This window comes from Penicillium samsonianum, assembly GCF_028829775.1.
Source record: "Penicillium samsonianum strain IBT 33392 chromosome Unknown utg000007l_segment0_segment0, whole genome shotgun sequence".
Taxonomy (NCBI): domain Eukaryota; kingdom Fungi; phylum Ascomycota; class Eurotiomycetes; order Eurotiales; family Aspergillaceae; genus Penicillium; species Penicillium samsonianum.
This window is the reverse complement of record NW_026643265.1, coordinates 1577078-1591779: the sequence shown is the minus strand read 5'-3', so window position 1 is coordinate 1591779 and position 14702 is coordinate 1577078. Positions and strand designations below refer to the sequence as shown.

The window sequence follows — 14702 nt, the reverse complement described above, 5'->3', positions numbered from 1 at the left end:
TGTAATATTCTGTTTTAAATTCTATAATTCTATCATTCTATAATTCTCTCTCTAACATTCTAAACAAAGAAGACTATTGACCCGAGAGATGTTACACTTCTTCCTCCCCCCCCCCCCCCGCTTTAATGTCTGTGCAACCATACTTCAAAGACCGGTAGAGAACATCCATATAATACAAACATACACAATACATTATTCCTATTTAAGTAACTTATAGGTTTCATTTCATGTGCATTCACTCGGGAAACCACTCACCGGCAAAACAATGGAAAGAATAAAATCACCGGGAAAACCCGCCCATATTCGTCAATACCTCGCGCTTTGACAAGAACCTTGGCAAAATGTAGACTTCGGAGAAAATCAGCCGACAAACCGGGAACCATCTAACGGAGTACAGTGGTCCTCGGAGTCTGAGCCATTATACGGAATGTACGGATTCCTACTGAGTATTGGTTGGAGGCGTTGTTTGAGGTATAATGTGTGTGGTCACTTCAAGAATATTCAAGACTATTCTCATACTCAATAGAACCTCAACTGATATCCACATGTGGTGACGTCGGATGAACGGTTGACAGCCCAGACCCATTTTTTTCCTCGTTAGTTCGCGGCCACTCCATCAAGCCGAGGTCTTTATTCGAAGTGCATCCATTGCCTTCCATGCTCTGGCGCTCTAGCCCCTATAGACTACCAGGATGGCTGCCTGGTTTGCACTGCCCAACATACCTTAGCCCCTGGAAGTTAGGGGGAAAAACCTAACCCTCGCGGTACCTCCGGGCCCGGCCATTGGCTCAACATCACAACCCTCAGATATCGCGCAAAAGCAAGTGGCCGGATTGGCAACTTCGCAATTTCCGTTGAAACGACTCCTAGTTAGATTGTCTACGACTCTATATTGGTTACGCGGGATAATCTTAAGGTGGTATCGTTCGATTCATAAATGGCTCTCTATCTTCTATGGGATGGATTATATTCGATTTCGCGAGTTTCTCCGATGTCCGCCCCCCGTCCGAAACTGCGCTCTCCGACTGGCTACCATCACCGCTCCCTCTCTTGTTTACTTTTGGGTGCTGATTACCCCTCTATATCCTTTGAGACGGGCGCAGGCGCACCCGCAGCCCGTTTGTTAACAAAGACATTCACAAAGGAAGCAAGGCTACCGGCAAGTAACAGCCCCACCGCGGCCCAACTCATCCCGAGGAATTTCTCGCTGTACTGGGCTGACACGTCCGAGCCCTTGCCGTGAGCATTAATTAGAGCGACGAATTCAAAGGCGATGACGGTTGCGATTACGGATGCGATGCTGATGCTAGAAAATCCGAGCTAATCAATGATACCATGTCAGCCACTTCTCGTACTCTGGGGAAATGCGAAATGCACCACGCTGAACTGGGAAGTACACAGCCTGCACGGACGACATGCCGTCACAGAGTTTATGTAGGGGGTAATATCCATCACCAGATCGTGTACATGTATATGTAACTCACCACGAAAAACCAAAATTCAAACAGGCCCTGGGATGCGCGTGGAGCGAGAGTCGCCCATACTCGTACCAGCATCGCAGCACCCATCGCGCCAACTCCGATACAGTACATCACGGCCATGACTTGGCTTGTCATGATGAAGGCGTGGAAGTCATCGCTGATCACGCGCGGCCACCCCATATTCCCGCTGGAGGTGATCTCCTTCGGCCAGGCTTGTGTCGGGTCAAATGAGGATAGAAGCGTGCGGTTTGAGCATTCGGTCACGTTGCGCGTGACTTCTGCACCGGAGTCGGTTGTTACCAGTGTTCCCTGGCAGTAGGACATGGCATGGACGGAATAGAAATCGCGGGCTCCACTGTCTTTACTGACTGCGGGTGTATAAAGCTAAATGGATAGACGGGGCCAAGTCAGATTTCTGTCTAACTGCCACTTGTAGAGAGTAGTTGGAGACGACCGGACTTACCGTCAAGAGATCCACATCTTCGAGGAAGTTTCTCTGCGTCCCTGCGAAGAGACATAGGAGGGTGAGTATAAATGCGATGAAGACTGTCACCGTCTGGAATAGGCCATTGAAGCCCGACATGGTGAATCGGGTGTATGCGTTGGTTTAGTTCTAGTCTTCTGCAAGATGTAGTTGGATCCAGTATGCAGTATGTGGGGATACAGCAGATGGTGTGAAAGCTCGATTGTCAATGAGAAAAGACACCCGAATCTGCGATTCTCGCCCTCTTTGCGATCCTTATATACGTACCATACTGGAAATCGGGACGATCGGGGGGATCGGGATCTTTTCTCACGATGGCTTCATTCCAGACGTGGGCTGTTAGAAAGGGCGGGAACACCACCCACCACCCTATGCTCCGCATAGTATGGAGTATCGAGATTGGATTTTTTTTCCGTGGAATGTATACATGATCGGGTACAAAATAGAAGCCGTATAGCTATTGGAAATGAAAGTCTGGAGTGGCCCAGGTATGATGGCTGGGTGGGAAGGGAATGGGTGTGGTCCTGTGAGCTTCAGGAATGTTCAGAATGTTACCAGCCACGAAGGATCTTGCATGTCGACATCGTACTTGTGTTTTATTCGTGGGAGCTGGCATTGATGAATTAATTTGGATATGAATTGGATATGCATTTTATCTATGGGCGGGGGAAGGGTTTGATCTCAGAGATGAAGGGATGTGAGAGTGTTATATATTAGATCACAAGAGATTTGACGTCAGCGACAGGGGGGTTTAGTACCAACGTTATTGCTTTGGCCACTTCCCAGGTTGACAACTTTTTGCACATGCTCTTACACTAATCTCTAGACTGGAACATCTCTATAAATTTTCTTGTACCTCGACACAGAAACTTCGAATTCTCGACTACATATGTAGTTTAGATTCTTCGGACCGACAGGTTCAAAATCTACCTGTATAATCTGATGGAAGATGCACTAAGTCATTTGGATTGCCCCCGGATGTCAGAGAAATAAGGAAATACTCGTCTATGACTACGATCCGACCTATTGATGTTCCTGTACGGTGCAATATAGCGTCACATTGGAGAACGGGTATTTTATTGGTTGAGCAGTCGCCTAGGTGCCCAGGTGGGTTTTCAGTGGCAGAAAATTGAGTACATCCATGGATAGATATATGTAAACAGCATCATAGATCCATCTATCGTGATACTCCAAATATCGCATGTTACATATTGAAAGTCGTTTTGTAGGAACTATGCCTTTCACCGTTATTCTACTGCCTACAGTTGTCCAATTCTAACCAATAAATGGTCCTTCTAACTATGACACTAGGAAGGGGGAAAAAGCATGCCAAGCCTTACAATTTTTTGCTAAAAAGTCTTCTAAAAAGGCTTGGAGTATAATGCATACCTAATATCATGTTCGTACATCAGAGTCAGATTATAACATAGAATAGTAGAAAGTAAACATGGAGGTTTGAAGGAGCCCTGGAGAGGCGGAGAGCGAGGCGGCAGATTAGTCAATATACTCAACCAATCATATGCCAGTTGTAAGACGTGTCGATATATCGTGCCGTATTCCTTGTCAATATAAATGTGAGAGCAAGGTGGAGGAAGGCCATCTATCTCATCTCCACTAAGCGTGGCAAGCCCACAATCACCTACTCAGTGCTGGTGGGCATCACCGGATAGCAAATTTCCACCGGATAGCAAGTTGCTAGAACAAAGTATCTTTTGTATAGCAACTCCATACAAAGGATACTTCACCGCAACATCCATAAAGCATAACATCGATTTTCTCAACTCTCAAACTAGCTTCACGAAAATAAAAGAAATAAAAATATAAGAAAAGACCAGTTCATCAATTTACTACTAATATCAATTCTAAATATATTATACAGAAGTGTAAAGAGCACCTTATAAAACGCCACATGATGACTCTTTGGTTGATACCAAATAATTGAGATTCCATTTACATATATATATCTTCCATACTCCCCCTGACTATGTATTTTGAAGGTTAAGATAATTAACAATGTTGTATCTTTTGTATAGCAAGTCTATACAAAAGATACCTAATCATTACAAGTTGCTACCGGTGGTGCCCACCAACACTGTGTAGGTGTTGATGGGCTTTCCACAATTATATTTAACTGTCTTATATTCTTTGCATGTTTATGAATAACACTAGACATTCGCTAAAGGGTAAAGGCACACAACAGATACTGCCATATTAGGATTATTGATGTCACTAGCGATAAGAAATACATGCATATTTCAGAGACCCCGAAGGTGCTTTATTTACACATGTACGTAGCCGTGTCTTGCACTCTGTTGACTGGAAAATCAATCAACAAAGACTGATTTGGTCAAGGCGATTTAAGTTCCACTTCAACCTTGGAACATTCATGCTTAAACATCCATAGATGTACTTGTTGTCATTCCTTCCCACTGTGCATCTCTGCCTAATTAGGTAATTGAAATCATCTTTCTGGAAGGCGCGACGTTCCTACCTGCGACTATAACCTCCCCCCCCCCTGGTTTCACTACTGCCAGCCCAAATGTCCCCTTCCAGTCATCGCAACAATCTACCATATGCTACGTGGAAGGACTCGCTTTACTCTAGAAATCCGACCCGAAGCCCTAGAGTACACCTTGGTCAGTTCACTATTATTCCAAGGTTGGGAATAAGATCCGTTAAAGATGATTTACCATAGAGGTTTGCTCTCTGGGTTCAAGGCAGAACGGATCAACGTGTAAGCAGGAGCAGGTACCCAAGACACAAAGCTAAGTGATCTTCCTAATTTTGCTGGTTGTGATATGTGTGTAACCCCGGAGGCTTATATACATTGTAGCCTGTCGGGACCGAATTATAGAGTCAAGTTCTCCGTTGATGTACCGAATCTTTGAACAAGCCATAGTGTGTGATGGTTTTAGTTTTTTTACTTCTTCAGCTACTCAATCTATCTCACATTGCAACCATGCATTTCGACGTGGTCCTCTCAGTAGGCTTCGTATTATTAGAGACATAATGTCTTAGCTTCTGTTCCCCAAGCTGGAAGTCATATTTTTTTGTGAGATTTACGAAATTCCCTTTGTTTGTTTAGGGTGGTTAGTGTAGATTTTGATGGGCTTGGGAATTTCGCACATTGGCCCCTGGCAAGCCTATCTAGGATATCGGGGATGACATCAAGGCTATAGGTGCATTAGCTACAGAAAGTCGTACATGTGGCCATCCAATGTTGAGTTGAACCATCCAGGGCTGAAACATCGGACGATTAGTATGTGTTTTGTTTTCCTGTCATCTGCTCATGGGCGAATTAGGCCATGTCAAACCACGCCATAAGCAGTGAGACCGACCTCAGGAGATTACACAACAGAACTTGAAATGCAACATAGGTCAGACTGAAGTTGATAATGGCACAGTAGGATGAGCCATTAATATCTCACTCGTATGACTGTGCCAATAATATTGCTAAACGCCACTTCTCATAAGACTATCCGCGTATACAGCTTTAGCGTCCCCTATAGGGGACTGTAACACAACCACGTGAACCAACATGCAAGGCAGAGACATCGGTGCAAAAAGCAAAATAAACTTACCAGCAACCGGACTTGTAGATAAGTGTGCGCTAAGTGCTGATATGATAGAAGGATAAAGGATATCTAGGTATAATCCTTCCAATAAATCTGGATCTAGGCCTGTAGGGTGTCACCTGGGCATGTCTCGAGTCTAGACACGCCGCGACACTAATTATTGATTATTCCAAATGTCCACGGGTTTGTTCGAGTGGCTATATGAGGTTCGGAGATACCGAACACTATATGCGCACCTTCCTACTTGGTTATTTAGTGGACTAGTGCCTGCGATGTAGTGCTGTGTACGCCGTACCCATTCTGAGACGAATACCCATAATGAGACGACGCGCTCTGGATCCACAGCATCTGGAGACAACCTTGGAAGTTCCCAGTGTGGGAACATGTGCGGAGTACATAACGGCTGAAACACTTGGGCAATCTTCTAGAAAGGTTCGCTTTTCTAGAAAGCAACTGATGTACGGAGCCAGGAAAGGGGAACTGCAAGGGTGGAATTCCAGACTTGAGCAGCCAATAAGCAAGACGAAATAAGCAAAGAAAGTCATCTACCGTCATTGGCCGGCATCATGAGATGTCCAGTGCAGCCCGAGATCATCCAGGTATCCACGCAAAATATAGCATTTAGCGCAGCCCCTTGGAATTAAAACGGAAAAAAGGGGAAATTAGGCGAAATCGGTTTGCAGGGCGCATGTCATACGCAGGGCACAGCTTGGGTGGGTACAAAAGTTTCTTTGATGCATTCCCGAGTATCCCAAACGGGCGTTGCCCGAGACATCAAACATCAAACCACGCGTGAATTGACCTCTCGTTCCGGACTATTGAACGCGCGAAATACGAGCACGTGCGTGCCATACTCAAATCCAGCCCTAGAGGACCAAGCATTATAGACGCTCACTTGGCGACGCCGTGCCGGTACGCCCATCATTGCTTAACATGCTTGGAATTGCTTGGAAATGCTTGGGCTGATGCGAGGAAACAAAGCAAGCTTTAGCCAAGATTCTGGAAGGTTTTGATGTAGACATGCTCGCATGTATCGATATCAGTCGCGTCTCTGGTCCTAGATGGTCGATAGTACACAATTTTAGTTTCAATCGACGCAGATTTCGCCTGGCAATTCGCGTCTATGATAATCTAGTCCATAGCATCCAATAGATACACCGGATAGATCGGAATGTAGGACAGCAGTGACACGCAACATGATAACACGTGTTGAAGGTAGGTTTAGATTTCGAGGGAAGGTGCGGAGAATGGAGTTGCACATGTTCAAACGCTGCACGATGATTGGTCAGAGATCATGCATGGAAGATGCCCGGGGTTGCCAACTAGCGTGGGACTGCCTCAGCCACTACGTCAATATTAAATGGCCCAGATGCGGCCCGTTTTGGCACTGGTCCATGTGGAAGTGATTTTTGGGAGGGAGATTGCTTCTTTGCCTATTGTACGGAGTAGAGATGGACAATTACCTCGAAAAGTCTGCACGTGTGTCAAAGCGTAAATGAGATTCCCTTTTGGATCCGAGATGACCTCCGGTCTGGGACTCGGTGTTTGGATAAGGGTTGCCACTTTGCCCGAGGGCATCCCATTGGCATTGCATTGGCATTGCCTTGGCATGAGGTTTAACTAAGAATTGACATTTCAGGTTCATATATTAAATCCTGTACATTGTAGACGCTTCATAACTATAAACACATAGGTAGGCTTATATTGTTGATGTAGGAGTAATTATTGTAACCATGTCAAACTCAAACGGTGAGCAGAATTTATGGCCCCCGCGAAAGTTTGGAAGATCTGCCACAAACTGCAGGCGGTGTCAATATGAATTATGATTCTGCCTCCACGTGCACATTTTATTGGTCCCCGGCAGCTCCATATCAGACCCACTTGACCCGCTAAAAGTAGAAAATCTGTTTCCGGAGCCAAAACCAGCAAGAGGAGGCCCAGATCCGCACCAGGAGAGGGCCCTAGAGGGCCCGCACCCCAAGATAGAGTGGTTCTTACCTTCTAACTTTCCAAGGTTTTTTTTTGTTGGTCAATTTTTCTGAGTTCGGAGTGGAGACGCCACTAATTGTGCCGTTGCATGTCTTCCACACGCTCCGGTTCCCTCGCTTCTCACTTCTTTTCCCACCTACCTTTCTCATACTTAAGGAGTCCATTGCCGCTTTCCTGGGTCGAAGTCGTTCACCTTCCCCAACTACTGTGGTCACTTTGACTCTTCCCTTTCCGGAATAGAACCTGTTATCAGGCAAAGTTCTTGCTCACGCGACACCTTTCAGTGAACACTCCCACCATGGCCGACTTTGGTCCTCGTGCCCCTCATGGGCCCGACATGTCGGGAGACCAAAACCCGCTGGAGGATATGGACATGCACGAGAAGGGTGCTTTCGATTCCCTCATTCGCCCCGATGACAGCTACACCCCCGAGGGCATCTACTGGGCTGATCTCCCGCTCTGGAAGAAGATCACATTCGTCACCTCCTACAACAACATGGAGGCCAAGCGAGAGCTGAATGATATCTGGAAGATGATGAAGGTGGATCCTCTCTCGCCCATCTCCTACTACTTCCGCAACATGGTCCTCCCCGGTGCTGGTCTCGGTCTGGAGGGTTACGTGCTCTTCTCTATCGGCAACATCAAGCCTCTCTTCCAATCAGCCTTCCCTGATTGCTGGAAACACGCCAAGACCTGTAGCCAGCAGTGGATTTACGCTATCGACTACCTCGAGATCATCGGTATCATCGTGGGTCAGATCCTGGTTGGAGTCTTGGGTGACTGGTAAGTTGCAATTATACTGCCCGTGGAAATGAGACCGTACTAACGAGAGACTAGGATTGGCCGTCGATGGGGTTTGATTCAGGATGCCGTTATCATGCTTCTCGGTCTTGTTATGTTGACTGCCGCCTGGGGTGTGACCCAGAATGGCTGGATCATCTGCTATGCTTGGTGTCTCTTTATCTACGGTATCGGTGTTGGTGGCGAGTACCCCATGACTGCCACCAGCGGTATGGAGAACGCGATCGGCTCTGGAAAGGTATCCACCAAAGAAGATCGCCTGCACCGTGGCCGCAAGGTCACCAGTGCCTTCCTGATGCAGGGTTGGGGTCAGTTCTTCAACCAGGTTTTGCTCATCATTCTTTTGCTCTGCTTCCACCACGGCAGTGGTAATAACCCTTACTCCACCGTCTCTGTTCAGTGGACCTACCGAGTTTCCTTCGCAATTCCCGCCGTCGGTACTTTGTGGCTTGTGTACTACCGTGCCTACCATATGAAGGCTGCTAGCAAGCAACTTACCGCTGCCAAGAAGAAGGCTTCCGTCACTGGCTATGATGCCCAGTCTCTGAAGCTGACCTTCAAGTACTTCGGATTCCGCATGTTCGCAACTGCCGGCGGTTGGTTCGCCAACGATGTCTTCTTCTACGGCAACAAGCTGTTCCAAAGCGAGTTCATCAAGGTGATCAGTCCCCAATCTAACTCTGTTATGCCCACCTGGTTGTGGAACTTGGTCAATGTTGGTGTGTCTCTGTGCGGATACTACATGGCCTCGTTCCTGATCGACAACAAGCTGTACGGTCGCAAATGGATGCAGATCATTGGTTTCTTGCTCTGCTTCATTCTCTTCGTTATCCCTGCTTTCAACTTCGATTACTACCGTCGCCCCGAGAACATCAAGGCTTTCCAGACGATGTACTTCCTCAGCTCCTTCTTCAACCAGTTCGGTCCCAATTCGGTCTCCTTCCTGGTCGCTGCCGAAGTTTTCCCCACACCCATTCGTGCCTCCGCTCACGGTATGTCCGCTGCCTGGGGTAAGGCCGGTGCCCTTCTGGCCGCTGTCTTGTACAACTACATCGATACCCAGACCAAGTTCTACGTTGTGCCTTGGTTTGGTCTGGCTGGTGCTGTGATCACCGCGTTCTTCCTTCCCGACACCACTGGTTTGGACCTGAAGGAGCAGGAGCGCCGATGGGAATATCTCCGCCAGGGTCGCGAGGAAGAGTACCACGGTCCTGCCGTGCACCCCAAGCACCTGTCATGGTATGAGCGCTACGTCCTGCGCAAGTCCCGCTACTACGATGCCGAACTCGACTACCAACAGAAGGTCGAGGAGTACCGCATTGAGTGGGAGACCGCCATGGCCGCTAAGACCGCTGAGAAGGAAGTTGCCGACTCCCTTGACACTGATGAGTCGCTTCTCGAAGGTCACGTGCACACATACTTCCACCGCACCAGCCCTATGTTCAAGGGCATGGAGAAGAATGTGACTTCTAAGCAGGATACCTTCACCTTGCCTCCCCCTGCGGAGAGCGAGTCTGAGGATGGTTCCCCCAACGAGAAGAAGCACTAAGCGGTCACTTTGCTCGGTCCTCAGGTTATGGCCTGTGATGCGACCATGAACCAAATTTCTTTATAAAGTTAGCTATAAATAATTCCCCCTTTGTTCAATTTTTCTTTTTCTTAAAAAACTTATCATGCATATACACTTCAGTCGCTTTTTGGAAACCTTCATACTTGCTATATGAACTTGCATGACTTTTGCTTTGACACATGAAGCGGGCCCCTTGATTGATTAGATATTGATATTACTTTTGGATATCTTGCTACATATCCTTCTTGAAGACCATTCATCAAATTTTAAGACTCGTAGTCAACAACAACCTTGTAAGAGAGAGACTGATATTGTAACTAGCCTGAGGCAGAAAGGCTGACTAACATCGTATTTTCTCCAACGCTGGGCACCTGGACATCGATGGATGTATATGAACCGCACACTTAGTCAAATTCGATGATACCCCAAACATAAAACATTGAAGAAAAAGAAAAAGAAAATAAAGAGTGATGAGACTCTTCGCTTTCGGCTCCAACGGATCAGGCCAACTAGGCATCGGCCACGAAGAAGACGTCTCCACACCAACACCATGTTCCTTCGAACACCCAGAGCCATCCCAAGGATCCCAAATAACCACCACTCAAAGCACCAACCTCGCAGATGAATCTGAAATCATCACCATCGCAGCAGGCGGGAACCACACCCTCCTCCTAACAGCCAGCGGCTCCATCTACGTTGCCGGCTGCAATGCAGACGGACGGTGCGGGCCGCACAGGACAACCAAAAATCCAAAAGAGCCCGAGTCCGACAACAAAGGAAACATCCTACGCTTTCGTCGAATGGTGCTCTCAGACGCTGTATCCGACACAGAGGTATCCAAGTTCAAACACGTCTCCGCCACGTGGGAGGGCACGATTGCTGTAGCATCCGTGCCACGAAGCAGCAGCAATGACGTCGGCCATGGATGCAATCCCGACACAGAAGATCGACTCTTCGTATTCGGTTCGTCACCTAAAGGAGAACTGGGCCTGGGACAAAACACCCCCGCCCCTGTCGCCGGGGCATGTATCCCCTCCTTTCCGCCAACGGGGTTAAGGATCACAGCGCTGGCGAGCGGGATGGCGCATTCGGCTGCTGTGCTCTCGAATGGGGATGTCTATGGCTGGGGCGGGGCTCGGAAGGGCCAGCTCGGGGCGGAGAACCGAGGGGCTAAGATTGCTTATTCTCCTGTTCGGGTTTGCGTGCCGTTTTTCGCGGAGGCTGTTGCTTGCGGGAGGGAGTTTACGGTTGTTTCGGGGCGGGGGCAGTTTGTTGTTCTTGGGGATGGGGGGAATCGATGGGGTGTGTTGGGTGTGCCGAAGAGTTTATCTTTGCTTGCGGGATCGGATGGTGGGGACGATGGAGGTCTAGGTGGAGATGGAGATCATTTACAACATGATGACCAAGGTGATTGTGGAGGGTGCAGAGGTACTATTCGTTATAGCTATACTAGTATTGCGGCTAGTTGGCATGGGGTCTATGTACATGCTGCGCCTTGGCTGGGACCGGTGGAACCGTCGATATCGGATGCACGGACAGACTCTGATTCTGATTTTGTTGGTGGTTCCATTGTTGCTTGGGGTCGCAATGATCGTGGCCAACTTCCACCGCCGGATCTTCCGACCCCTGCTAAACTCGCCGTTGGCAGTGAGCATGCCCTTGCTCTGCTGGGAGATGGTCGAGTGGCGGCGTTTGGATGGGGCGAGCATGGGAACTGTGGGCCTGATACAGATTCCCAGGGAAATGTATCGGGTACATATAATGTGATTTCGCTCCCCGAAGCCGTGAGTGCGGATGGGAAGGTCGACGGGGTTGGAGCGGGGTGTGCGACTAGCTGGATTATTGTGACATGATCGCCTTTGGGACCTGGGAGCGCTGAGAGTTGCTGACAACTGCACTGCCCTTGACAGGGGGATTTTCTCAGTCGAAAAAACCATATTGACGAACCTATCAACTATCAGCATACGCGTATCAAAGTCTCGCAAGAACCGGCATCCACATACCTGAGACAAACGTTGTGTCGGCGGAAGACCCATCTCATCGTCTGGCTCTTCGACGTGAGAACCATCCTGTTTCGAGAAGGAAGGCTCCGCATCGCGAATAGATGCCCCGAATGCGTCCTGGGCGGTTCGTTAGCCACCCGTCTACACACACCAGAGGTGGAAAAAAAGCCGCATACCTGTGTTCCCGAGGCATCCCATCCAAGAATATCCTGCGGCTCCTCTTCTTCATTCATCTCATCCCACTGCCGGTCATCATCAGCAGGCACGAAAAGACTATCGAATTCCATCGAAAGCCCAGACGCCGCCAGTCGATCTGCGCTAGCCTTCTGGCTCAGATTCTCCTGCGTGGATGATCCATTGAGAGGACGGATCGATCTGCTTCGCGGTGGCGGTGGAGGCATCTGCGTACTTGGTGTCACCGAAGGGCGAGTATCGCGCGGCCTGGTCGCTGAAATTGGGACAGGCGCGGGCGTCTGCCGTGGGAGTGTCGTCCGTGTTGACCTGGGGACCTCTTCGTTATCTGCCTGGCCGCGGGTCATCACTGTGAACTCCGCGTTGACGCCTTGGAATCGGTATTCCAGTTGAAGAGGCTTGCAGGGTCGGGTGTACCGTGCTGTTACAGTGGCGTTTGCCGTCTCGGCGTGCGCAACTACGGCTTTGAAGTCTTTCAGGTTGATCGCGACGTGCATGTTCTCTTCGACCAAGTACTCTTGGAAGTCGCGCTTGTCTGCTGCTACGGATGTGTGGACTGGGTGTTTTAGTACTTCTGTTGGGGTGTTAGTAGCTATAACTTTGAGGCTTGATGGAGGCGAACTCGACATACCCTTGCCCTCAGTGATCTTTGTTGTAAAGCTCGTGAACACCGCTCTACCGGAATCAGAGTACATGTCCAGCTGCTCGGCAGATAAGCTGAAGTGCTCAATGAGCTGCTTGAGGAACCGTGGATCAGCAGTCCACATGCTGGTAGCTTTGGATTTGTCGAAGACGGCATGCTGAATTCCCGCTGGTTCGTAGGTCAGCTTGTATGACTTGATCACGCCTATATATAGTGTCAGAGATATGGAATCTAAGTCAGAAAAGACAGATCTATGCAAGGGTGTATCTTACCTAGTCCACAGATCATCTTCACTGTCAGTCTGCACTCGGTTTGCTGCAGATCTTCATGCAATTCCATGTCACAGCGTTCAACGGCTGTGTCCATGTTTTTGTCAATTCTCCCGCGGAATATGGAGAGAAGCGCCTGTATCCCGTATCAGCATAAAGCAAGGGAATAATCACCCGTAAACATGCTGTAGGATATAAATCCAAGGGAACAACAGTCTATGTACTCACTTTGTTATAGATCTGGCAGAAAAACCGGTCCAGCGAAACACTACCACTTCGTCCATCACTGCTGGAGTTGAAAACATACGCCTCAAAGAATACCCCCTTCTCGAACGCGAACGAGGCAAACCCCGTCTTGGTGGAATTGAGCGCACTGAGGCGGAGCTGGGGTACAGTTAGCCAGAATATCTCATTTGCAGGCTTCCAGAATTTGCACTGGACTGATCACACCCAGGCAAGGTAACCTACGATGTCGGGCTCTGCTTCGATGGCGACTGTTTCGCTGAATTTTGACAGGCATATTAAGGCGTCGTGGAGCTGGACTAAGGCTGGCGGGCCTAGCGACAATGAGAGCGACGTCATAACTGCGTTGGTGTTTTTTGGCCTCTTGATGGGTGTCAAATAGTTTAAGTATAGGATCGATCAGTCGAAATCTATTTTCCTATCTCATTGATCTCATGGCGCGCTGTTTGCTGTTCGAGATTCGATTGAGCGAGAAGACTGCGGACAACACGAGATTACATAAGCCGCATATAGAGTGGACCCGCCCTGGATCCCAAGGTCAATCTATAGAATTGTTTATTCTTATACATGTCCACGGGTTATCCTTACGATTTTTACACAGTTGACACTTCTGTTTCTTTCTAAGTTTATCAGCTTCTCTATGGGGCCAAGGATACTGCATCGGTTTCTTCCATATACTGCGTTCTTCACCCTTCGTCCTTCAGTGGCTTGCATTGGTAACACTCGTGGTAGTAGTTCTAGACGACCCAGACTCTGGGAAACTGCGCTTTGTGCCCAGATGGCTTATCGAGGATAAATAACAGGCCTGAATTACCCCCAGGCCTAGTGATTAGTCTGAGTCCTGACGAGAACAAAAAAAAGCTCGTGCCAAGACGGGTCGCCCTCTTTCCACATAAGCCAGGTCCTATCTATGAAAGACAAAGTTTACGAGAGGAATTATGGAGTCAGACTTTGCATTTTAGAGACCTTCATAATGAGGTTTGTACGGTCATCCTCACATAGTCCTTCTTGCGGCGTTCTATCAGAATTGCCGCATTGATGGCACCACCTAGAGTCATGCTCACTTGACGATTTTGAGTAACTCATAATAAATATCAGGAGACAGATGGATAAGACAAAAATGGGTGCAGCTACTAGCTACTAGAATTATATTGCATGTTAGTGTCTTTTTGAGATTTACAGACTGGAAGAAGAATGAACACAAATGAACTGTAAAGACTTGTAATGATCACATTTTAACAATAAGATACAGGTTTATATAGACTAAGGAAACAAATGAGCCAGTCCAGTACGGACAGACCCATGAAGTAATTACACTTGAGCGATCATGGCATCGCCTGGAAAGCAAATCGCAACAATTTGCCTTCCGAATCATAAAAACCCGTCCACTTCTCGTACATACGACACAAGAAATCCCAAAGAAACTAACCTATTGCTCCACCATGGATTGCA

General features: G+C 48.1%; 4 protein-coding genes across 4 annotated transcripts; 2 read left to right on the top strand and 2 right to left on the bottom strand.

The window, feature by feature from the left end:
- Positions 1-878: 878 nt before the first annotated feature.
- Positions 879-2713, bottom strand: N7471_011436 (SUR7/PalI family protein). Its single transcript, XM_057284155.1, has 3 exons — positions 1945-2713; positions 1485-1865; positions 879-1320 (listed from the first exon to the last, which is right to left on the bottom strand). Exons 1-3 carry the CDS (start codon positions 2062-2064, stop codon positions 1072-1074), a joined length of 750 nt encoding a protein of 249 aa, XP_057130421.1. The 5' UTR covers positions 2065-2713; the 3' UTR covers positions 879-1071.
- Positions 2714-7827: 5114 nt separating this feature from the next.
- Positions 7828-9879, top strand: N7471_011435 (putative MFS phosphate transporter; the record flags this gene model as incomplete). The annotated part of the gene is made up of 2 exons (XM_057284154.1): positions 7828-8312; positions 8367-9879. 2 exons carry the CDS (start codon positions 7828-7830, stop codon positions 9877-9879), a joined length of 1998 nt encoding a protein of 665 aa, XP_057130420.1.
- Positions 9880-10370: 491 nt separating this feature from the next.
- Positions 10371-11753, top strand: N7471_011434 (uncharacterized protein; the record flags this gene model as incomplete). The annotated part of the gene is made up of 1 exon (XM_057284153.1): positions 10371-11753. One exon carries the CDS (start codon positions 10371-10373, stop codon positions 11751-11753), a length of 1383 nt encoding a protein of 460 aa, XP_057130419.1.
- Positions 11754-11820: 67 nt separating this feature from the next.
- Positions 11821-13589, bottom strand: N7471_011433 (uncharacterized protein; the record flags this gene model as incomplete). Its single annotated transcript, XM_057284152.1, has 7 exons — positions 11821-11847; positions 11904-12020; positions 12080-12669; positions 12727-12942; positions 13011-13143; positions 13236-13391; positions 13476-13589. 7 exons carry the CDS (start codon positions 13587-13589, stop codon positions 11821-11823), a joined length of 1353 nt encoding a protein of 450 aa, XP_057130418.1.
- Positions 13590-14702: the final 1113 nt, after the last annotated feature.

Bases quoted from the DNA above. Each gene is read 5' to 3' on its own strand.
- N7471_011436 (XM_057284155.1), bottom strand. From the start codon at position 2,064: ATGTCGGGCTTCAATGGCCTATTCCAGACGGTGACAGTCTTCATCGCA. The intron at 1,866-1,944 runs GTAAGTCCGGTC...CTATCCATTTAG, and splicing joins AAGATGTGGATCTCTTGACG to CTTTATACACCCGCAGTCAG. The intron at 1,321-1,484 runs GTGAGTTACATA...ATCATTGATTAG, and splicing joins TTGAATTTTGGTTTTTCGTG to CTCGGATTTTCTAGCATCAG.